Source organism: Coffea eugenioides, chromosome 1 (assembly GCF_003713205.1).
Source record: "Coffea eugenioides isolate CCC68of chromosome 1, Ceug_1.0, whole genome shotgun sequence".
In the NCBI taxonomy this organism is placed as follows: domain Eukaryota; kingdom Viridiplantae; phylum Streptophyta; class Magnoliopsida; order Gentianales; family Rubiaceae; genus Coffea; species Coffea eugenioides.
In genome coordinates this window covers 43694228-43720659 of record NC_040035.1, presented here as the reverse complement: position 1 = coordinate 43720659, position 26432 = coordinate 43694228, and the positions used below count along the sequence as shown (strand labels likewise).

Below are 26432 nucleotides of genomic sequence, written 5' to 3'. Positions count from 1 at the left end.
TGATTCCGAAGGCTGCAGCACGCTACGAGAGTCGAGAGTTTGATTCGATGAATGACAGTAACTGAAAATTCTATTCAGGTGAAGAGGAATGGAAATCGTACAACCCCCGATGAAGAGGAATGGATTCATTCATGCTGAGTATGAGACGAACTTGCAAACAAAGAAAAAAAATGTACTCCGTCTACACATATGTATACCTCAGGATACATGGAAAAAGTCAATCTTAAGGTGGACTGAACGCTACCCATGTAAACAACAGAGGAATATATACAGGGACCTTAAAATATAGAGTTGCTCCATCCCAAATGACTGAATTAACGAATAAGCTTCCTTCGCATGCCTTTAGATCTCAAAACATACTGTTGGCAAATCGTTTATTAGCTGTTAACAAGTCATATGCAACTGTCATTTGTAAACTAACAGGATTAGTGAGAGCTCTTATGGAAAGCTGTCAGCTGAACATGTACCCCAACTTCCATTCCATTTTATAGAGGGACATGATCAAACGTCCCACTGAAAACACACTAGACAGGTTACTTGGCAAAAGATGTGCATTTGCCAGTGGGCAACAATACATGCGTTTTACATTGGTCAGTCTTCATCATCAGACAAGCAAACAACATCAGAAGCTACAGCTGGAAGTTTTAGGCTACGGTCCACATTACCCGGTGCTCTGGTGACTGATGGATCTAGCATGCTCGTATTTAAACCAGAGCCAGCTAAGTGCTGCAATATAGTAGGCAGGTGGCCACCAGCTTGATTATCAATATCCATGAGCAACTCCACCGCAGATTGACTGGGGTTATGACAACCTGGCTGCACTCCACTTTCAGGTTGAGAAGGCCTACTACTAGAAACAGCTTGACTGATCCTGCTCGGTTGCAGTGCAGCTGTTGGTTGGGTTGGGGGTGAGGGGTTTTGTTGCAGCAAGAATTGTGAAGGCAATGGCAGTGGTTGTTGATTTGGAACAGGGGGAAGTGACACAGATCTTGCAGGCAAGTTGATTGGCACCTGTTGATTGGGAATATTGCCGGGAATGCACGAGCTACTAGCAGCGGCAGACGTGCAACCAGGTGGTCTGAAAGGTTGAAGATGTGGGGCTGGCGCACGTTTCTCTCCACTAACTCGAACACCACCAGTAGAAGGGGTAATGGCACTGATTTGGGGAGGTCTTGCAGGAACACTTGGAAAAAGTCCTGAAGAACGATGAAGAGATTGTACAGGTGGCATTGCAGTCTGTTGACTCACAGAAGGTAGGCCAGCAGGAGACAAGGTAGCAACAAAGGGATGTCTCCCTGTAGGCTGCAAGGATAACTGATTCACCCGCTGAATGAAACTGACAGGAGCACCTGCGGAAAAGAACATGTACTAAATTTAGATCTCAAAATTTCTAAAAATAGAAAAAAAAAATCCCCGAAAAGAAAAGCCCAATTAATAGTTCAGATAAAGGTCCAGCACTAGTGGCATTTTTCATCTTTGAAAAGTTCCAAATCAGTTTGTCTTGGAAAATCACACTCAAATACTTTACCAAATAATAAGAGGATATGCCGCATAGAAAAGTTCTTATTACAAAAGAAGATAAAAGTAATTCAGTCAATGCAGCAAAATTAACGTTCAGTGGCATATCCTTGACTTTAAGCTTAAAAGAGTCAAGTGTTACAAACTTAGATCAAGGAATAAATTTGACCGCAAATACACTTGAAGATCAGCAGTTTAGATATTGAATCAGCAATTTTTTTAATTTTCTACTTGAGAAGTGTCTTCCTCGGTCAGGCAGGAGGAGCATCAAGCAGCTTGAAGGATTAGTCCAAAGTTTCTAATACTCTAAAGAACATTTTGACTCCAGAGCAATTAACCATACATTAGTACAAAATTATGATACATTAGCATTGCAAACATAAAGTGCCAATGCAAGATCTAAATGCCAAACAAGAATGCCAACTTTACAATGGTTGAATTAAGTGCTTAATACTGTATTAACCCCCACACATAAAACAAGGGCTGTAACATTTCACACATATCAAGACATGCCAAAAGCTCAGTACCTTGCTGCATCGATAAAACCGCAGAAGGCTTAAGATCCAAGCATTTAGAGCGAAAAGCTTCAGCTAATATCTTGTTCATAAGAACCTTCTTCTGGTTTGTATCCAGTTCAGTCTTTTTCAACAGAAATGCTGTCTCAGCATCTCTATGTTTTGCTTCATATTTGCTACGAATTTGAGCAATCATTTCCTCTATTTCCTTTTCACATTCAGATTGAAACCGCAGCTTCTGTTGAATGCCAAAAAAGCTGTGTCATGAAAAAGATTTTGCTCTACACGTGCAGTAACCAAGAAGCAAGCTTAAACTTTACCGTGCTATCATGAAGTGTAGTAGTTTGTTCCACTTCTTTACGTATCCTCTCCAATTCATTTTGAAGTGGGTCAACCTGAAGAGGTAGAGGTAGATTCGAAGAAGCTACATGGTGCGGTTGACGTACTGAAAGGTGAGCTGATCCTTCAGCTACGGCCACGTTAGGCCTGGATTGTTGTAGAGCTTGGTTAATGAGTTCAGCTGCATTGTCAACCACTTGAGTTGGAACCACGCTATTGTGGGACACCACAGACAGCTCCGCACTGCAGTCATGATTAGTTCCATTGATTGTCTGTAAATTTAAGCCTGATCTGCCTTCAGTTGAAGGAGGTGGCACCAAGTTTTCCCCATTCAGAGAAACAGCTAGCTGAGAAAGCAGCACTGACCCTTCAACCACAGGGGAAGAAGCCTCAGAGGTCTGTAACGAGTTGCCCGTCTCAATATGGCCTTGATCAACAGATTCAGCTGCAGAAGGAAGACTACACACAGGAGGAGATGAACAATTGGAAACAAAATGGACAAAGTTCTCGCTGCTCTGGGGAACATCATCACGTGAATGCTCTGCACACCTGTCAACCAATTGGATAGAGGCCTCAGAGGTCTGCAGTGCATTGCTCCCTGCAATTTGACCTTGGTGAACAGCTTCAGTTATAGCAGGCTGCCTGCAGACAGGAGATGAAAGATTGGAAGCCTCAGAGATCCGCAGCGAGTTGGCCCTCTCAATATGGCCTTGATCAACAGATGCAGCCATGGTAGGTTGACTATACAGAGGAGTAAAACTATTGGAAGCGGGATGGATCAAGTTTTCACAGTTCTGGGGAACATTATCAAGTGAGAGCTCAGCAGATGTGTCAACCAATTGGATAGAGCCCTGCAGTGAGTTTCTCCCTTCGATTTGACCTTCATGAACAGCTTCAGCTATAGGAGGCAGCCTGCAGACAGGAGATGAAAGATTAGAAGCCAGCTGCACCAAGCGATCCACTGTCAAAGCCTCAGAGGTCTGCACAGAGTTGCTCCCATCGACATTATTTTGGTAAGCAGCTTCAGCAAAAGCTGGTTGACTACGAACAGGAGATGAATGGTGGGAAGCCAGCTGCACCAAGTTTTCTCCATCCTGAGAAAGAGCTTGGTGAGAAAGCTCCAGTGATTCCTCAACTAATTGGGTTGAAGTGTCAGAGGTCTGTCTAGAGTTGCTCCCTTCAACATGACTTTGCTGAACAGCTTCTGCAGTAGCAGGTTGACTGCAGACACGTGAAGAAAAATCAGAAGCTGGGTGCACCAAGTTCTCTCCAATACAAGCCTCAGAAGTCTCAGTATGAGCTTGGCCAACAGCATTAGCAGCAGTAGATTGACTGCAGACGGAAGGTGAACATTCAGAAACCAGCTGCACCAAGTTTTCCCCAGCCAGCAAAACAGCTTCATGAGAGAGATTCGCCGACCGCTCAAAGAATTGGGGAGAAGCATCAGAGTTCTGTAGAGGATTACTCCCTTCAATTGGAACTTGGTGAACGGCTTCAGCAGCAGGTTGACTTTGTTCAGGAGATGAAGAACTGGAAGCCAGCTGCAACGGCTCACTAGTTGCAGCTAATTGTGCATCACAATCTAACTGAATGTTTAATCCAGCTTCAAGCGGTGTAGAGCTTACCAATCCCACTGCTGTGTTCAGATCTCCTGCAATTGGCAAGTCTTCAATCTGCATATAAGCTGAATCCATATTAGGAATTTCATCATGCATCACCTAACAATTTAATATCTAACTTTAACATTCTCCCAATAATAATATCCATATTAGACCACATTTGAACTACCTTCTTGACAGCACTGAAAACACTAGACAACCGGACAAATGACAAAGGCCCATATTTCAATTGTCGAATACTTATTAATCTATGATACATACATCAGCTTAACTGTGATAATGTCAACAAATCTCAACCTAACAAAGAACATAAGACAGAAATTTAAATGTAGCAGAAAGTAAAAGGAGAGATCAACTAATTCACATAAAATGACACTAGTTACTCATCCATTTCCAAAAAGTCAGTAAAAGGAGAGATGAACTAATTCACATAAAATGAAACTAGTAACTCATCCAGTCCAAAAAGTCATTGAAAGCAGAGACGAACTAATTCACATACAATGACACTACTTACTCATCCGGTTCCAAAATAGACTTTCAACTTCCCTTCTTTGACAATTGCCAACATAACATTCAGAATACTCAAGACTGAATGATTTTTAACTATAAAATAACATAAACTGTCAATCTAAGTGCACTCTACAACCAAAAGTTGCAAACCACATCTTCTTCAATTAACTTGAACACTGCAACAAATCTCACTTTCCTGTCAAACATACTTTAAGTACTAAATCTATTTTCAAATAGGTGACTAATATTTTAACTGTGAAAACTGTTGGCTGTTATAAATCAAAACTAATCCATGTAATAAAAATCAATTAAAATCAATCATGAATATTAAATACACCTATACAAAATTGATTGAGGAAAACATCTTTCATTGCACCTCCAATGCTGCAATGGATTTTGTTAAAAAGAAAAAAATTGAGAGGGTTTGGCTAGAGAAATTGTTACGTACACATTGTGTAGGCGATTCTGGAGGAGGAAATGTTTGCACCATAATTAGATCTACTGATTGCATTTGTCCAGAGAGAGCAGTTCCGCAAATGGAGTTATGAGTCCGACCTTCCTGGTTCCCCCTGACATCAGAACCTATTGAATTTCCTGTACCATTTTCTGTATTAAACTCGAGAAGAGCACCCATTTCTGAAGTGCAGGCATTCCCAATTTCAGATCCAGCTGTCCTAGGCAGCCCTGAAGGTATCTCATAATCTTGACCACTTGATGAAATTTCACGAGTATTTTGCCCATTATAAGTAGCTAGATTAATGCAAACGATCTCCTCAGCTCCATTAGAGGAACAATTAGGAGTAATCTCCTGGGATGTCTGAGATAAATATTCTGCTGTTTTGGGCTGATCAAATCTGATAAAAGATGATGTGCCAACTGGTATAGTCTCTGATGCCTTTTCAGAAGTTGGATGCAGCAAAACAGGTGATGTTTCATCAGGAACACTACAAGAACCTGCATGCTTTGCGTTAACCTCAGGAGTAAAGTTAGAGGTGCGACTTGATTCTTTGGACTGGTCAACTCTGGTAACAGATGATGCTTCAGCTGCCACAATCTCTAATGCCTCATCTGAGACTGAATTCACTGCAATGGGTACTGTTTTAGATTGTGTACTATAGCCAGTAGCATCATCTGCTGCAGTCACTGGTATGTGAGACACTATCACAATACTACCTCGACTTACATGCACTATTCTATCTGGACTTTGTTCTCCCAAATCAGGTCTAGAATGATGGACCTCATTCTCAGGACACATCGAAGTAATACGTCCAGAACCCTCAGAAGACCCCATTTCACAATATTCAGATCCATGCATATGCTGCTCATTGACATTTCTCTGTTCGCTCAAGCCAGACTTCATCTGGGCTAACCAATCAGCAGCTCTTTTACTCTCTTCTTCAATTGCAGCTGCATGCCTTGCCTCAAGCTGTTTAAGTTGCATCTCCATGATACATTCATGCTCTTGAATTTTCTTCTCAAATTCACTGTCTGCTATCTTAAGCTTATCCATCTCCATTGCAGTTTGATTGTATGTTGTGCGTATGAAAGCTGACTCCAGCCGGTGTTCATTCTCTAATTGTACCCTCGTCTGCTCTCGCATTTTGTGGAACTTTTGAATTTCCTCCTCTTGCTTTTGATGAAGCTTTAACATGTCTTTACGTTTCTTCTGAAACTTTTTGAACTTCTTTCTAACCACATCATGTACTGTTAACTGATCTATTGTTCCCCACTGGGAAGGTTCCAGATTAAATGAGCTCTCTTCAACTTCAACTTTCACATTTTGCAGCTTAAAAAACTCTGATGGTGGCTCCCCTGCCTTTAGTGACTGTTCTGTAACATCTTCTGAAGCTGATACAACACTCTTTGAAGGCATTAAACCATTCTTGTTTCTTAAAAGCTGCAAAAATGTGCTCTTCAATGGCCGTAATTTATCATAAACTATGTCTGTCTCTTCTTTGGTGCATTGAAAATTCAATATCTGTTTCGCTAGATTAAGAGAATCCCTTCGTTCAATTTTTTCTTTCATGATTGAAGCTGCAATCCAACACTGGAAAATAAAGTAATGCAACATCATATTATTATAATCATTCCCAGAGGCAAAAACATTGACACTCATCAGCCTTCTTTAAACTTCAATAAATTTGTATGCTTGCAGCTGAGCATGCAAAAGAGATTACTTCTCCACAAAAGTTCTGCATGTTCAGAAGCCACTGGATGGCCGACTATGAGATGCTAAGTGCATTCAGAGTAGTTCTATGTAATGATACCATGATAAATAACTATATCACATTATGGTCAAAAGAATGTCTTCACAAAGTGCCCAAGCATAAAAATGTCACTTCCAATCAAAATCTCAAACAGTAAATGATAGAGATAAGTGGCAAATATCCACTAAGGTTTATAGGAGACGTGGGAAGGATGTGTTGAATGCCCAAGCATTGATTTGGCATGCTTTTGATGACAAGGAACCAACTTGGGAGTTGGTTTGAATTTTATGGAGTTTATTTTCTGATTTTCGCCTGCAGGGGTATTTTAGTAATTTGAATTAGCTGCAGGAATTTTATGTTTATGGTAATTTTCTGTTTAGTAGTTATTTTTGGTAATTAGTATTTTAGTTGTTATAGGGAATAAGAAAGCTTGCTTTCTAGCTTTCTACTAGAATTCTATTCTAGTTAGGAGTCCTAATTAGGATTGGAATGAGCTTTGTTCTAAGGTCTATAAATAACCACTTCTCCACAAAGAGAAGTCAGTTTTTTGGTCATTAATAAAATTTTCCTGCAGACTTAACGTCTTTCTTAGGGTTGTGTGATACATCCCAACTTTAGGTGTGATGCCTAAAGATTCCTAGGAGTGATTCCTAGAATTACCAATCGGTTTTCACCTTCTCAAGCATATTCTCCCATCCTATTCCAAGTTGCTATTATAAGTTCGGTGACATTCAATATCTAAGCTTTTCTACAAAGCTGTTGTGCCTACCAAGCTTTTGTGCTGCGTCAGTAAATATCAACAGCATATGTCCAGCTGTAAAATTAATTAAATTGGCTCAAATCATTGGTATACAAGCGCTAGGATAAAATTGCTTAATGCTACAATAAGATGACACAGCCACTTATTTTAACGAGACAGACTTAGAGCAGAGGGAATCTATAGACCCATGGAAGTGCTCGACTGTTAGCAAATCCAAGCAAGTGATGGATAAGAATAGAGAGGAGTACCTACTCAATTTACTAATGTCAATCTTCAGAATACTGCCATGGATCTTCTTAGGGGGTGTTTAATTCAAGCTCCAGAATTGGAATTGGAAACAGAATGATATAAAGAGAATCGGCATGGGTACATATGACTGGGATCATTGTAATTATTAGTGCTTGGTACAAAATCCATTGGAATGGGACTCAAAATTAATATTTTCTTTTTCTTTTCACAGTATGTTTCCTCTGCTTATATCAATCTTGAGCCTTTTTTGGTTTTTTACTCTCCAATCACCAATCAACAGCATAAACTCCCAAATAGAAGATTTGGCAAGTTCGTCTTTACGTTTCTCCTTGCCAATAGTTGGAACTTGGAACACGAGTAGAAAAATCCAAAAATTATCCAAGGAACCAAATAGCAATTTCCATCCTCCATCAAGATTTAATCTCCAGCAGCCCCAAATATTGTCCACCTAATGGCACAACTCAATGTTGCTATGAGCCATCACTTTGATTTCACAAGGAGAAGGAAGAAGTCAATTGGGGTAAGGATTGGGGATGACTTGACAGTAAGTGAGAAGTGGTGTGTTGAAGGGAAGACTGGTCAATGCTAAAGGTGGATGGAGGATGAGAAATCGGAGGGAAAAGGGGCATACTGGAGGTAAGAAGAGGGGAATTTTTGAAGGAGAGAAGAGGAATGGGTTTACTGGGGGTGGGGGGGGGAGGAGAGGAAAGGGAGGAGGAAGGAGTCGGTCAGAGGGGAGAGAAGGGAAGGTGATTGATCCAAAAAAAGGTTTAATAAAACTTATTTTGGAATCAGATGGAGGATTTGACAAAACCTCCCAACTTACTCGGGAATGAGAGTTACCAAGTTTTTAGAAATCATTCCAAAATTTCAAACCCCATACCCATTCGCCAAACATAAAAATTGGACATGATTCCAAATCCTGATTCTCATACCCTTGAACCAAATGCCACCCTAATTCATGCCATGAGACCAAAAGCGATCCTCTAAGGGTCTCTACTTTACATTCCTAACCCCCAACTGATTCACAACTGTATATCAACAGATATTGCAGAAAGAAAGACCATGCAAAGTAATACTGTGTAAAGAAAGCTTCTACTTAATATGCACGTCAAGTTGTTTCATTGAGTAATTATGATATCAGAAAATCAAACTCTCATGGTACCGAATCTTTCTAATTGCATGACCTTCAATGCATATCAACATTACACACTTTAGTAGCTAATTAAACCAAAGAAAGCATTCAGGGAAATGACTCCATAAAAACCCAAGGAATTGTCAAACATTCATAAATAACTGCGCCTGTCTTCTTCATAACCAGCCTGATAGGTAAGACTGTTAGGAAATTAGAACAAGTAATATTTAAGACACTAGCTAATATGATGATATTTGACAATGTTATGATCTTGGCATGCTGATTAGTTCATGGAAGATATGCAAGGGTAATAAGAAAATACTACAGGACTAAAGCCTATGAGGACTATGAACTGAGCATTCCTTTCTTTCAACTTCTAGTACTGCAACGTACAAAAGAGATTGATAAATCAGCAAAACCTGCCTAAAAAAGAGGAAATGGGTTGCCCAATTAATGCTACCACGGGTAGTGGATTGTTAAGATAACAAACTGAACTCAAGGCAAACCAGAGATGGCAACTAAATCTACAATCCATGGATACTGAACCCAATTCATCATTCTGAAGCATCACCCTTAAACTTGTAGGATATTTTCCCTCTCAATCTTTTGGTGGGAAGAGGGAAGTGTGGGTGGCAAAGAGGAGTTTCTCAGCCCACGTAAATGTCCCTAGAAGACTAGAAGAAGAATGAGTAAATCATCTTCCTTGAAGATGGGTGTGGAAAGGTGGGATGCATAGCTGCCTGCATTTCAATAAAATGTTGCCCCGAAAAAAGAAAAAATCGTTCTGCAATTTCTCTTGCACTATTAAGCCCTAAATATCCCAACCATAAAATTAGTTGGAAATGTCTTCCACAGAATAATTTGAAAAATTAGGGTAATGTAAATCTGTGTCACTAAGCATAAACAAACTAGGCTGCAACAGTTGAAACTTAGGATAAGTGTTCTTTTAATAGTGAACCCACTTAGGTATCATCTAAGGGAATGACGAATAAATGATCAGTCTAGAGCACGACACAAAAGATAGATGAGGCAGAAAATACGAACCAGAGACATCTGAAAAGCCTGTAGGATAGAGGCTCGTTCCTTGTTAACATGACGATTCTCCATGACATATTCCAGAAAGTTTTGTACCATAGAATTCACACCATTCTGCATTTAGAGAAGTGGACCCCACATTAGAGACTGCACAAAAACAGCAGTTCAAACAGCCAAACATCAGAATTAGACATACTAGGTGCTTGGACATACTTGTCTAACCAGCAAGGACATTTCAGTTCAAGACAAATAATGATCTGCATAGGAGAATAACATGGAAAGTAACCATTGGCTTCAACTAGACTAGAGGAAGCATTGTCACTGATGGACATAAGTTAAAAATGGAAAATTCGTGGCAGTACTCAACACTGAATTTCCCCACTAGTACAGAATCAGCATCCCAGATAACAGAATAGGCATACTACTAGTGCGTGCAGTTGATATAATTGGAGGTGCAAACCACAATGCTCCACAGAGATTGCGCAGTTCCATTTTTCCAATGTATAGTAAATTACCATGCGCTGTCATCTTCAAGACTATAAAGAAACTGCCTCAGCTAAAAGAGTTCATTTACCAAACATTAATCAGCAACTGGAGGCAAGCATGAAAAGTTTTCTGAAGCAAATCAAGCTGCTTCCCGTTCCCACCATAGGAATGCCATTGACCACAAGTCTTCATATAGGCAAAACCGAGATGAAGAAACAAGCTTGAATTTCAAACAAAATGTCCAGTTGACACCTTAATAACACTGCAAAAGGTTCTGCTAGATTCTTACATCAACAAACATGATTTCATTTTTCATTTTTGTATAAAATTGGCTGCCATTCCTAGGTTTTTTAATCTAAGCATTGCACTACAAACCACCTCCCAAAGATAGCATATAATTTTGGGAATGAGTTATAATAGTAAAAAATGGAAAAGGAAATTATTAGAGGCCAATGACTACCCATCACATGCAAGTAATCTCTCAGAATAATAAGAAAGAAATGGGTACTCAAACAATCACATTCTGCTTTCTATAAATCTTCATAAAGCATTTCACTATCCAAGCACTACCCAAGTCATCAACCTTAACTCCTAAAATCCAAATATCAATGAACAACAAAAAGTGGAGAAAAGTTTACTAAAAGTAGAATTCAACATTATCCAGCCTTAATACTTCTTATCATCCATCCCAGCCCGTAGCAGCTCACTCATTCCTAAGCCCAATCCATGCCCCATATATGCCAAAAAGAAAGTAACAACAAAAATGGGAAAAGAATGTGATATTTACCGAAAGCTTTAGAACATCACAAAGTTTAGCCATCTCTGCTCTCAGAAGAATATGAAGGCTCTTCTGTTCATTTGGTGTTCTTTCTTCAAGATGAGCCATGTCACTCTCATGTGAGAAAGGATTCTCACCAGAAAGAGGAATAGCTTTGTTTGCATTGCCCAATGTACAAGAAACTGATATTGGCAAAGACTCAGATTGATTGGCAGCTGCAGACACAGATGCTTCTGCTTAAGTATAGACCCTCTCACCAATCAAAGAGATGAAACAACTTAACTAGGATGGAGTAAAGAAGATTAAGTAAACAAAAGCTTTCGATTTATCAAGTATGACAGTGAGCATTTCCTTTAACATTTACCTGCCTTTGATCCTGGAGCTTGAATTCTCTCTTCAACCTCAGGTTGAAAAGATGGAGAATCAGAACCATCTAACACCTTCTGGTGCTTCTTTGCAGGTTCATCATTCTCAGCATAATGAACTCTCTTCCTGCTTCTCAAAGTTGATCCAGGCAACAATTTCCACCGAGGATTCCGTCCCTCCAACAGCTTCTTCCAATATATCTGGCGTTCTTCTCCATCAGTTGACTTAACCTCTCTCTCCCCAAGCAACAAACAATCTGAATGGTAAACACCCTCACTATGAAAAACTTTTGAAATTATAGAATCATGTTCATTGTTGTTCTTAGAAACATCGAGAAGTTTGGCCATGAAATCCTTAACAATATCATCCAATAGCCGCTGTTGTCCAGATGAAACATCGGCAGCAGATGCAGTGCTCTTTTCTGCATGATAATTGTCCAACCTCCTAAACAAGTATGAGGCACCCCACATGAGAAGAGTGTCATCAGTAGCACGACTTGAGCTTCGCAAGTTACTTTCAACATTCTTGTTGTGTTTTGCAAGTATCAATACTTTTTCTTCTAAAGTATACGATGAATAGAGCCTAAAAACTTTGATCTGGTCACTCTGTGAAATGATGGAAATTCGTTGTAGAGCCTTCATGTCATTTGCAGGATTCCAGTCAGTATCAAACAAGACAACAATGTCCACTGACAACTTGATGCTTGGCATACAAGCCCGAATGTCTAACAAAAACACGAACTCTCCGCCTTCCTTACTGTTGAACCTGTCCATAGTAGCCTGTCTTTTTGTCATTATGTCAAAAGTTGCTCCAAAACCCTCGTAAGAATTTTGTCCAAACCTTTGAGCCAGAAAATCTTCCAATATGCTTCCAATAGGTGTTCCCTCAGAACTGCCATTTGACTATCATTGGAAGGGGAAAACAAAAGCAAATTATAAGCCATGACAGAAGAAGGTAACAGGTCTATCCCAAAATGCATATGCTTGAAAATGATTCCCCATAGAAGAATGCAAGCTGTCAGTAAAAGGCGCAACAATACACTATGCAAACACAATGAATCCTCCTTCAACTTCAAATAAAAAGAATGTATTTCCAATTCCCCTCCATGTGTATATCTTCATGCATGTGAAAGACCATTAAAAGAATGATAAAAGAATGTCTGCACGTATGCACATGTGTGTGTGTGAGAGAAAGAGAGAGAGAGAGAGATCTGAAGTTTAACAAATGAAACTGCACCACAATAATACAGTTGCAGCCATAACTCAACACTTCCCCAAGTAGAAGAAAGTCAAAGGCCCAAGAAACCTAAGACACAAGCATCAAAAGAATGGCTAATAAACATTAATTGACAAACCCTAGAAATAATGTGTTCCTCACGGATCCAGATGTCCCATATAGTACAAATAAAATTTGGCCCAAAAAAATCAAATGGGAAAAGAGTTCACACAGATTCTGTGACCACATGCGATGACATTTACTGAAATACTCAACAGTCCACCTGGCACTCCAAAGAAAATAAAATCCGAGATACTAGTATGTATACTCCAGATTATTACACCTGCTGCTTGACAAACAACCACATTAATTTACTATAATGCTCCAAAATAAACTACAGCTATTCCTTCCTGTCAACCACCAATTCAAAAGGGAATACAGGTAAGATTGTTAGAGGGCCACCAATAGAATTTAAAATAGAATTTAACTATCTTACAGAATGACTTCAATGCCAAATTGTAAGAGAAAGCACTTAATCTTCTTATATTTTTCAACCAAAGTCTCCATATCCTGCTTTGCCTCAGCTATGTTACCACTTCCAAAAATTCGCTCATACGAAAAACTGAAGGTTCTTTATACTTCCACCAAAATCAGAAGATCAAGGTTCAATGCTGACAGCAGGATTTTAACTAGCAAGGGGAAGGTTGTATACAACTAGCTTTAGGAAGAAGCCATGCATACTAGATCGGATCTAATAGAATAACAAATCTGTCTTGAGAAAAAAACAAGATTACAATAATTCTTCACCATTTTATCCCCACAAAATTTACTTCAACACCTTTCACACTTGAGGGAATCATGAATGAAGATGTAAATTAGAAAAAATCAACCTCTCAAAGAATTTGCATCATTCACAAAGATAAAAGGCTTCATATTTAAGGATCTATGGACAAGAATTTGCCGAACTTGAAGGAGACAGACCCTAGAGACAACCCCTTTTTTGGTCTCTAAAGACAAACTTATTCCTCAGCAAACCAAAAGAATCAGCACTTAAAGGTGTATCATCACAAATGCTGGACCAAAGCAGAGCAAGGGGTAGGCACTCCCAAAGTTCCATGTGATATAAGTACAAAATCAAAGGAATCAATTCCTCATCTCCTTTTGCGTTCTTCTTGTTCATGGGATGGCATTGCAAATGCAACTGCACTTTGAAAAGGGGCAGGTTTTACTGATCCCAAAATGTGCAGAAAATTTTTTATACGCTCTTTGCGGTGACAAGAAGGGAAAGAAAATGACATGAGGTATTCACCATTTGGAAGGTAAGTAGGAATAATAGGAGGGAAAACAAATATGAGCTCCTCTTTCTTTGTCATACTTTTGGTTCACTTGTTTTCTTGCACTAAGAAAATTTTCCAATTCAGACATATCCTCAAACAACTGCCGTTTCCTTAGATTACAACATCCAACAATCAGGATGATGTGCTTGAAACCAAATATAGCCACCGCCATCGATCTGTCTTAAAAGGGGTTCAATCCTAGTCACTACCATTCCCTGCCTGCTATTTCCTCTCCAACCACCCTCACCCCAAAAAAAAATTTTCTTTGAAAGAAAAAGGGAAAATTCAACAACAGCAGCAGCAGTGGCAGTAGCAACAAAAAAATAATTTCCTGGAGACAGAAAGTTCCACAATTGTATGTCAACAGAATAGACAAATTATATACCTGGAAAAGGATGAGAACTCTAAGCTTGCGTCTTCTAATCTTAGAAAGAATCAGATCGAGAAGATGTAGTTTGCCACTAGCCGTTATTCCAACATCCAACATCTCAGGTGGTTGGAGTCCCTTAATGACTGAGGTTTTAGTATACAAGTCCACAGTATAGGGATGACTACAACACTGTAAAGGAAAACCAGAAATGAAAATTAAAATATTTCCAGTTCAACTGTAAGAAGAGAAACATTCTACATATGTTTTTAACACACCATCTCTAATTATTAGATGTAAAAGAGGAAATCAAGACAGGTTCCCTTAAAGAGAACCAAGACAGCATATTCGAGCTAGATAACATCAATGCAAACACATAGATGAAAATAGCATTGTGTACTGTAAAACACAGAAAAAATTATATGCAAAGCTGCAAACCGATTGTGTATACCTTCCGAAGTGTCTTCAGAATATCTAAGAGGGCCCCAACACCATCCCTCTTTGAAGGAGAGCAAAGAGCAATAGTGTTTTTAAGTAGCATGGAACAGTACTGCTCCAGCTGCAAGTTTGATATCGGAACAGGGACCCAGTACTCCACAAACTTAGAAGACTCAAATTTGCTTCCATATGCTGTAAAATGTGATAAGCTCTCCTTCAGTTTAACAAGATTATCACTCAGGTTCAACTTCAGATCTCCAGAAGAATCAAGCAATGACAACACATACTGGTACTCAGCTACAACATCCTGCGCATTTTGGAAGGTTTTACAGCCCCTTTATTTCCCTCTCTTAAATCTCCTTCACATTCCACACGAATCAAACAACTAGAAAAAGCTAAAAGGAGAAAAGTACCTTTAGTTGACTGCTAAAAAGAAGCAGCCTCACATTCGTTTGAAGCACCTTAATAAGTGCCACATTTGTGTTCATACTCCTTGATTGGCACTCATCAACTATAACTGCTTCCCATTTAATCTCTTTAAAAGTTTGTAAATCCTGCAGCCAATAGCATAACCAGCACAAATCAGAGACCATAAAACCCATCACTGTACCAGCACTTTTTCTTCCACACAAAATTTCCCACATTCCCAACACCCCATCTATACTGTAAAAATAACATCTGACTAGCAAAGAATCTTACACAGAATATTCAGTTGCTGCCACAACCTAAAGTAGTAGAACTCAATCCCCAAAAATTTTTTGATCACTAACAAATTGGACACAGAACCAATTATCATCTAAATGTTCTGTGGCCTAAAAGATTGTGCAGCAATGTACTGAAACAGGACCATACCTCACTAACAATTTCCATAGTAGATAACAATACTTGAAGCAATATACCACCACTTTCATCATAGAACTCCAGTGTCCTGATGATGCTCCTGGTATCCCTATTTCCACTGTAAACTACGACATCAACTGACAGTGCTATTCGCATAAATTCAACTTCCCACTGGGACAAAGCAGCGGAAGTTGTAACAATGAGAAAAGGCTGATGATGTTCAGACAATGCTTTGATGAATAAGATCACAGTCTCCAATTGATCCTGCAAAGACATAGTCAATGCTACATCTTAGCTTTCTTGAGGAAAAATAAATGCCAAAAGTTCAGCCTTCCTACTCGAGACACAAAGATGATCCATTAACAGCAAACTGCAATAAAGATACTGAAAGTAGCAGCAATACTAGTTTACAGGAAGCAATTGAGACTCCCATCAAAGACAATCAAGCACCACATTCAATACACAGTAAGTGCACAAATAATCCATATGCATGATAATACTGCATTAGCTTTCAACGGAGAAAATCACCTTCAGACTTATACCCAAATTTTCAATGACATCAAGAAAAACAATTAAACCTCCACCTCAACTCCATCTCATTGATAGAATTAACATTTTCCATGAATTTCCTCATTGCAAGAAAGGAAAATAAATAAATAAAAAGTGGCTACTAAAAAATTACCCAAAATACCATAAAATTGCTAATAGTTTACCTACAATACCACACAGTAGGTTAATGTTGGTCCACAGAAAACAACACATCTACTCTCATGCCAGCTCTAAAGCAGCATAGAGCACAAGCAAGCTCTAGGTGCCTTACAGATATCCAGAAACTTACAGCAAATTCACTCTTCTACAGAATAGATGGGTAAATATTCACTAACACATTTTAAAGGACTATCAAAAGGAAAGGACAAATGATTTCCAAATAGCAGTACAACAGACAAAAGTCACAAACTCACTCAATAAAAGTAAAGACACAATAAAGACCTATGCACCTGAATTCTAATCAACAATCAACAAATCACAAAATCAACCAAATAGGCAACTTTCAAGAGGATGGATCAATTAAACCAATTGCAGTAGCCAGCTCTTCCTTACCAGACAATTGACACGTCAACATCCAAAAGTTTAATCGCCTATTTAGCTTCGAATAATGTTGTTTTCAAAATATAATGAAGCTAAAAAGTGCACTAACCAAAAATAAACATTAACTTGTAAGTTTTTTAATCAGACATTTTCTACCGTTCTGTACAACCAGGAGGAAATAATACAGACCTAAAACAGTTGCAGCAGTACTTGAATCAAATCAATGATGTATCAACTCCGAAAATTTCACGTGCATTCAATGCCTATTCAGCAATTAAGTTAATGCAACCCCTAATGATGAATGGTAATGAATAGTCATTCAGATGTCTGTTGTTGCATCACGTTCTTGGTCTCATCCTCACAGTTTCACATCTACTCTACTCATGCAGTTCATGTGTACTTAAAAAAAGAGAAAGAAATTCATAGTCTGAAGTTTTCTTTCTAAGAAGTTAGCAAACAAGAACAGCTTCTTCTTTTGAGGCACAACTTTTATCTTTTGTAACTATAATATAATAGATAATGATAAGTTTGATAAAAAGTTTGAATATGACTACTTTAAGAACTCCGTACTGTTGCTGAAATATTACTAAAATCCCTCCCTCTGAAATTACTTCTAAAATCAAATTGCCTTTTGAGCAACAGCTAATATTCTTTTATTAGAGGTGTGTGTTCTGCTAACAAGAGAAAATCTGACAGAGAATCTGCAATTACAATTGTTATGGTATACTTGTAGTTTTTAACATCCTTATGTATGGTTAACCAGTTTCCCAAAAAATACTGCAAATTTTAAAGGACACAAGTTGCAGGAAAATGCAGGAAACTTTTACTGCCTTCCTGACAACAAGACACCCTGTAAAAAGAAAATAACTCCCTTCAATTTCCTACACTTCTTCTCGCAACCAAAGGTTAGGTAAATGTTCCAATCATACAACTGAGCAGGCCCATGCTAACACCTTAAGCCTCAAGGCAGCTATTATTACCAGAAAAGGGACACTTGTAAACACATCCGTTGGATTTTCAAACAAAAACATAACTATTTAAAGATTTAGGCTAAAGATCTGTGACTTGAGCAAATGGAACCAGAAAAGAAATTATGTATGCGCAACATTAAATTTCATCTGGTCCAAATTTGCATGTGACAACACAGCCATGAAAGCAGGTAGCTGACACTGACACTGAAATTTCATAGGCAGGGCGAACATGTGGACTGCCCTAATGCAAAAAAAGATTAAAAACAGCAAAAATGAAAGAAGCAGAAAGAAAGAAACTTGAGCATAGCTGTCAAACAAGCTCACCTGTTCATCAAAGACAACAACACTCTGGTTCTTATACCAAAACTCCCGCAGCTTGTTCACATTGTTTAACATATTGTCATCAGCTCTAAATGATCCTCCTGCTGGAAGTTTCTGCAGTTCAGTAAAAGCTCCCTTTGCACTCTGCAGTATCAGCAAGCAAAGACAAATGAAAATTGCAATTCTGTCGCACACAACTCTTTACACTTCATATTTTCACCACAAAAAATTTTTGCCACAAAACTCACTTACGGTACAATGACAAGTGAACATAAGCATCTCAATAGATGAAATAGAGAGCAGTTAGTAACATACAGCCTCCATCCCATTTTATATGTCATGGTCAACTTTGCACAAAGTTTAGAAAAAGTAACTTTGATCAAAACATATCAACTACCAATGCAACTCTTTCCATTATTGCCCCTCAAACTCCAATGTTATGTTAGTTGAACATGGAATATTAGAAAAGGAACAACTACCAAAAATATGAAGATGATTTGTAACCTTATTTACTGAAGGAACATCGCTAAAACGTTTTTTTTGGGGAATTGTATGAAGGGTACAATAGGAAAGTTGAGCTCTATATATTTCCATTTTTAAACCATAACAATTATTTTAGGACAAAGCAAAATAGTAACCAGGATATGAAAAGCAAGAAGCGTAGAAGTCTCTGCCATAAAGACTCCCCACTTAAGAAACTCCTCTTTTGTGTGTGCATATTTATATGCATACTTTTCAACAATAAATACCCTAAGTGGAAATTAGAATGTATTTCTAGGTGGAGACCAGAGGATACTAAAACTTTATGTTGAGGGAGAACCGATGATAATCCCCAAACCAGATTCAACACAATTATGCATCCAGGAACCTGGCACGCCATATCAAGGTGAAACCTCCAAATTTTACTAAAGTTTCTGGGACTACATTCCACTAAGGAGAAACTAAAGGCCAAAGTTAATGCATCCATGATCCAGCTCAACATCCAATCACTTGTTGAGACAAATATCCTCCAGCTCTTTAAAAAAAATACCCAGACAAACTAAAGAGAAAATGCAACCCACATGAAGATCCACTCTCTGAGTGATGGACAGCGTCAGAAAGAACTTAGATCCAAATCAGCAAGAAAGTTCTCAAGAAAGGAGGTAAAAATAAAGAAAATACTGATGCCCAGCATGCCAATTTACAGGCATTTTGTTGATCCAACAAGCACTAAACAATATATCAACTTAAAACAATTTAAAGTACGTTGCACATTTAACAGTGTAATTAAAGTCACCTTGTCAGACACTTTTCTTGTCTTCTGATGACGAATTTCATACTCTCTCACAAGTCTCTGCCCTTGAGGTGAATGTAGGAACTTCATGCTATCAACTTCCCATGTAGCATGCTCATAATCAAGCCCACGCCATTTGACAAGCCATTCAAATTGGCAATAGGGAACAGCATCATTATTTGAACTTGGATACTCATCCTGATGACTAAAGGACATTAAACGTCTCTTTCTAAGCAAACGATGTGGCAACCTCCACTCTGGGTTCCATGTAACAATCTGAAGCCCAAAAATAGAATCACCATATATCCCGAACAAAGTATAGTAAACTTTTAAGCAGAGTAAATGATCCAATTACTTTAAGCCATGAAAATATTGACCTGATGCTCTCTATTAAACTTTTCAACCAGAGAAGGAGATTCATGAAGCATCAATGTTTCTGATACCCAATGATTGTAAACGTGAGCAAGACCTTGATACTTAACAAGATACTGCTTCTGCCTACGTATTCCTGAGAAGCAATAAAGACAAAATTGGCATAACAAGAATAATTCCTAAATAAATCACAGTCAAGTAATAGAAATCATTTCTGAACATCATGCCAAATATTTTTGTCCCACGAAGCAAGTTAAAACAAAGGAATCAGACCAGACCTTTCATATCTGAAACTACAACTTCTCTAACATCCCAAATGGACTCTACTCCTTTTGACACTGTATGGACACCAAATTCTATCTTCTTCTTAACACAGAATGCACAGTGCCAGACTCCAGGTGTTTCATCAACTAAAGAAGGATCCAGACAAGATACATGGTAGCATCTTCTACAACTTTCTCCAGCGCAGAACCTACAAAGTAAGCAAAACCGTCACACAGTCTGAGGCATCTTCTAAGGTCAAACAGAAATCACAGGAGAAGGAATAAATCTGCTAAAGCAATAAAAAGCAAATCTATTTTAGTGTCAAAGGGTACCCCATAAGCAGCAGTACAAACACATTAACCCCCTTACTACAAGGTGAAACCACAACAAATCTAAATTAAGCTTGAAAAGGCGCAAAAAGGGACATACCCACACAAAAGAAAAAGTATCAGATGCAATCTAGTCCAAGACATTTTCCCAAATTGTCTAAACAATAAAAGCATAAAAGCATAAAAGCATAATTTACCCACAGGAGCTTTCCGCCCTTCTTGCACATCACGCACACATTTTGAACATCAGTCTTGGTGACTGAAAGAGTCTCCTTTGATCTTGGAATGCAATTGTGTCTCCCAACTGATTCTGAATTAAAGGCAGCTTCAAGATTTCCACTATCCTAAAATTTTACGGAGTCAAAAAAAGAAAATCATCACTCATAATGAGATCATAGCATATGGGTGTATAACAAAAAGTGGACAACATTGCAATAGCGATTTATACAAACATCCACGTTAAAGTTTTGCATGGTAAAATACTCCCATCAACAACGTGGCTTAAAAAGATAGCATGAGTGCAGGAAGAATGATGTACCAAAAAAATAATGACCATAATTAAAGGAGAGAAAAGAGAACCTAAGCTGCAATTTCCCATGTAAAACACCAAGAATTATAACTTAACAATTAAGTTCAGAAGTTAAATTCATTCTTACGAATAAAAGAAGCAAATGACTGATCAGAACAGCATGACAGTGCAATTGAGGGTGTTAAACTACAGCTAAAACAAAAGACATCTCAAATCATCATATAAGGAGCCTATGCAATTGAGTAAATTCACTTAACCAGGTAGCTTACTATATAGTCATGTGCTTGACAAAAAAATTGGGCCCCAAGCTTCGCAAAAGAGCTACATGTACCATGCAAAGAGCTGAATGCAAAAGAATTGGGCCCCAAGCTTCGCAAAAGCTACATGTAATCCCTTAACACTTCCTTTTTGACCAACCAAATTGAGTGAAAAGAAATTGGCCAATTTTTAATGAGATAAAACCATGTGATAGCATGCAAATTTTAACTATCAGCCTTGGCAATTAAGCTTATGCTTAAAATTTTTTGTTCATCTTTCTCACAGCAATTACGGTAAAATAACATTCAGAATAAAGCAATGCATCTGTTATGTTGTGCTATTATGACCATAGAGCAAAATTCATAACATTACTACAAACTAACCTTATTTCTTGAGATGTCACCTGAGGTACAGCTCAGAGTAGCTCCGCAAGAACAGAGTTCCTCTTTTGGTGAATCATAATCTGACCTGCCAAAAAAAATGATATACTATGGGTCCTGGATGTACAAAGCCAGTGGAAAAACAAAGATAGATAGCAGTAGCACCCAACAACTTTTCCATTGTGCATTATCTCTTGCTTTAGATACCGTACAGCCTAGCATAAAATCTACTGATAACCAGTAACTTGCATTTTGAAGAAAAATTGAAAATTTTCATACTGCAAGATGTATCAGCAATATGATCCGAGAATAAAAGAACAATCAAGCAGAACTGACAATACAGAGAAACAATGCCCTCTTACAGCCAAAAAAGATGAATTAGCTCAATTTCTTCTTTCCAAATGATAAGAAAAGAGAAAATTTGACTGCCTTTGAATCAGCAATATGATCCAAGAATAAAGAAACAACCAGGCAGGTCCGACAATGCAGAGAAACAATACCCTCTCACAACCAAAAACAACATGAATTAGCTCAATTTCTTCTTTCCAAGTAATAAAAGAAGGAAGAAATTTTGATTGCCTTTACTTTTTCCTCAAGCATACTTAATTGCATATATAATAACAGATCAAGAGCACAAAAAACCTAATTAAGAAAGGTACACCTATCATCTTCAGTAACACAAGCATAAGCCTTACAAGTAAGATGGAGTAAATTTACAAGCTTATTAAAGCCTTTCATATATGATGAATACATAAGCAAGAGTTCACCATAGATTTGTACTCAGTCAACCAAAATCACACTTAGTAAGAAATACACCATTTAGAGTTAAAGATACATTTGTACTCATTCAAGGAAAATGCACACTTAGATGGCTGTGCTAAATGCTATCCTGTACTAAAACCTGTATCACATATGAAGGTACATCAAGCACTATGAAAACCTGGTTAAAAGAACCCATTTTAGCCGGACAATCAACTCCAGTATTCCTGTCTGAGTAAACATCCATGAACACTCGGCAATCCTCGATGATGGTGGCAGCTAGTTTCCATGCATGGTTGCCTTTATTTAACAGATGGGCTGCTAAAAAAGTTGATATGATGCCTATAATACAGCTAGAAAGGACATCTCATGAAAAGTAAGACTACTGACAGATCATGAAGAAACTGTTTTGCCAAAAGGTATCCCTGAAAATATATGACTAGGAAGACCATGAAGACAAGTGTTCGTCCAAAGTTTATTGTGCCATCCACCTGCCAGTTTACAATTTTAATTTGTTTGGATTGTAGTTTATTTGACAATTTTATTTACTTAAATCAACACATTTTCCAACCACCTTTTTATCTCACATACATCACATCAAAAATGTGCTACGGTATTTTTTTCAAAAAATTATTCCAAATAATCTACTATCCAAACACACTCAATATATTTTCTAAACACACGTTATAATTTAATAAAGTGTTGAAGTACGTTGCTGTGGTAGATACATAAGGCTCTTTCAGATGAACTAAAGTAGTATCAGAAGTTAGGATTTCCACTTATGAGAAATTCTTTCAACCCTATATGGAGTTAAGTTTTATATATGAGGAATTGCTGAAATTTTCTTTCAGCCTCCAGAAACAAGATAATACATCAAAGTGCTCTCCAGTAATCTAACACCTATGGCATCCTTAATTGGGAGAAAAAGACAAAGGACTCTGTAAATGGTTGGAAAGTCTGCACCACAGGGATAAGCAACAATGTGGCATTCAAAGGAGCAGTAATGAAAATTCACTATACTGATGAGCTGTTGAAGAAAGTCCATGACCTTGGGAACCTATCAGCACGTATAACCGAGCTAAGGTAAAGGGCATTGACAAGAGAAAAGATTGATAACTCGAAAGAACAAGAGGTTGACAATTCCATTGGCTTAGCAGCATCTAATAGCATCAAAAAGCAATAGGAAGAACTTCAGCTCTGTTTACTTGAAGTTCAGAATGACATCAAGCAGATCCTGGAACGAGAGATTATGTAAAGAAGAGATTCTGGATCATTATTTCCAACAGCAACTTAGGAAGCCAAAGCAAAAGATGTAACAGTAAGACCAAGCACCATGACAGCACAGCAACCTACACCGTAAAATGGGATTATCCAACTGGTACTCTGTTATACAAATAACTCATTCAGAGAAAACATGCTCGTTAAATGTGAGGAGTGAAACACCACGTAAAGAAGGGGACTGCAACAGATGGATAATTCTAAACTAAAACTTAACAAAACCCAAACAAAGATTGCAAGGGAAAGATTTTTTAAGACAAATATGGAGGATTTGCTCCAGTGACACTTGTTTATCTGGGTTGCACATCTCAGAATGGGAGACTTTGAGAGAGATGGAAAAAGTGCTTGTAAAAGGCTCGAAATTGACCCCCCATCCCATCTGGATTGAAGTTAGTATAGAATGCACTGGGAAAGGAGAAGGACATACATCAGGTGACTACTAAACTAGGAATGCTTAAATTTTTGGATAAATCAGTATCTATTAGAGAGATGAATCAGGCTCCTTTCTCAAAAGATTCACTTGATAGGAAGATGGTCAATATGCACAGGACTATATTGGTATTTAGGTCTAAACGATGAAAGACCAGGAGCAATGCCCTTAATTTTCTAAACAATACAAACATAGCAATATACACACAAAAAAAGTGCACACTTGATGCATGATAATAACCTCATTTGAGAGCATTTCAAAAAATTTGAAATGAAACAACTGATCCCCGAAAATCGGGATATGCAAGGCTTTATAACAAAAAGAGAGAGGATCAAAGCACCTTCGCCTCTTACAGCAGACAGCACAGTTCCCAACAAAGCCATATATATCATTCTCCCCGGATGCTGCAGGATCAGACTCGGCAACCAGAGCAGAGACAGATTTACTAACAAGGATTCCTGTGACATCAGGCGCTACATTAATTGTAGACCCCTTTTCTTCTGATTGCATGCATCGGGCACCACTTTCCAACTTAGTATTACAACCAAGTGGACTCGCCATACAAGTCAACGTCACCATCTCAGGAATCTGAGAATTTCCAGTAGTAGAATTAATATTGGGCTCAGAGATCTTGGCATCACAATCTTTCAAACCAAATGCAGCTCCTGAGACAGCTCTCTCCAAAGGTTTTTCTCTCGAGTCTTCTGTGACCCTCATACCGCATTCATGTCCTTCATTCTTGTCCTCTAATTGTTTTAAACAACTCATGTTACCACCACTATCAACTTGAGGCAACAGGTCATGTCTTTCCAACTCGTCCTCCCTACCTGCATGCAGTAAACAATGACAAACAAGGAAGACATGCAGGTCAACCAAATCAGCCTGTTACCACCCAGAAGCAGCCAAAAGTTATATGAATTATGATTCAACTGCTTTCAACCATCTCAAATGTATCATAACATACACTACAAACTGCTTTCAACCATCTAAAATGCATCATAAAATACATTATGATTAATACCAATGACCAAATTAGCAAGCTCATTCTCCACTCAGTTCAAGATATTGGAATTAATATTATAGACACTAACATTTATGCAGCATGAATTTAAACGCTTGTATCCAACATAGATACTGGAAAAATATACCGTGCGAAAAATTCTAAGTTTTCAACAGTCATCACAATGTTAAGTGGAGGGCCTCGCATGAGAAATTTGCCTACCTGATGCTGAACATATTTGTTTTCGTTTGAACAAATCCTTGTAACTGCGAGCATCCATTCTCTTCCTCTTTACACCAAAAGATTCTTGGTTCCATTTTTCACCATGGTTGACGTTTTCAGTTCCCATCGTCAACTGCTTTACGCTCTTCTGTTTCTTTTCCCGCCTGCTCATTCTGTCCGCTGAACTGGACACTTTCTCCAAGCTCTTTGATCCATATGAAGTTGATGAACCAAGTGCTCTACTCCTGTCAGACCTTCTTAAAGGACTTGGGGCGCTCTGTTTCTCCAGTCTCTCAGATTTCCTGATAACCGGAAGAGGTGTTGATGGCATCCGCTTTTCAAGTCGTTCAGACTTCCTAGTACTTGATGGGCTCGATGTCATTTGTCCTGAGGATGATGCACCCTGAGTTGTCTGCCTTAAACGTGAAGCATCAACCTTTAACGTGCCAGAGTTCAAAGTTCCTTCCCCGCTATCCATACTTTTACCTGAACTGTCACCCTCAAAATCTTTATTTCTCTGCCTAGAGCGAGAATCATTAGCCATCCTTTCAGCTGCAAACCACTAAATTGTTCAGCTTAACTATTCCAAAATACGAAACAAAATTGACAAATACATTAAGGGCCTTTACAATTAGGTAGTAGCAAGTGGTACAGATCTCTCTTCCCGAATGCACTCTAAGCATAATCCTATAAACTAAAACCAATGAATCTCAATCAAGTATTATGCAAATCCTCACTAAATTACAATTTTCACCTCCCCTTCCTACCTAAAAAACTTCTTTCTTTGACAAAAAGAAAAAGGACATGGTTGTAGAACAGCTCCTTCTAGCTTGGTGCCCTAATACTTCAAGACTTGGGAACGAAGAACGAAGTGATAGCACAATGCAGGACTATTAGGGCAATTTCCAAAAGCCAAATCAAATCCTGTTAACATTATTTGATTTCCAAGTTAAGAAATTACAAATTCTTTGCCTAAAAAAAAAAAGAAATTACGAAATTTTGGAAAATGCTGAAAATGCAAAGCAAAATTCCAACCAATCCTACTTCCCTAGTGCAAATTTTAAGCTTAAAAACACTAATTAAGCTCAGAATTAACACTAGCAATACCAAGAAGCACTCTTAGTTACCTCTGGGTTTAAAGAAAACCCTAGATTCTTGAATCCACGGCTCCCGAAAAAAACCCTGGTTTCTAGCAGTACCTCGATGTTCGTGAATTTACTTCGGTGCTTACCAAGGTAGAAGA

At 38.3% G+C, this 26432-nt stretch overlaps 1 protein-coding gene across 1 annotated transcript; it reads right to left on the bottom strand.

Annotated features, from left to right (window-relative positions):
* Positions 1 to 95: 95 nt before the first annotated feature.
* On the bottom strand, positions 96 to 26432 carry LOC113762770 (helicase protein MOM1). The gene is made up of 20 exons (XM_027306359.1): positions 26317 to 26432; positions 25190 to 25741; positions 24308 to 24794; positions 21504 to 21588; positions 20535 to 20677; positions 20019 to 20212; positions 19746 to 19876; positions 19372 to 19644; positions 18099 to 18239; positions 15727 to 15978; positions 15288 to 15428; positions 14888 to 15181; positions 14455 to 14628; positions 11516 to 12419; positions 11161 to 11366; positions 9897 to 10001; positions 4950 to 6548; positions 2354 to 4045; positions 2046 to 2271; positions 96 to 1349 (listed from the first exon to the last, which is right to left on the bottom strand). The coding sequence occupies exons 2-20, from the start codon at positions 25731 to 25733 to the stop codon at positions 592 to 594; spliced, it is 8349 nt and encodes a 2782-aa protein (XP_027162160.1). The 5' UTR covers positions 25734 to 25741; positions 26317 to 26432; the 3' UTR covers positions 96 to 591.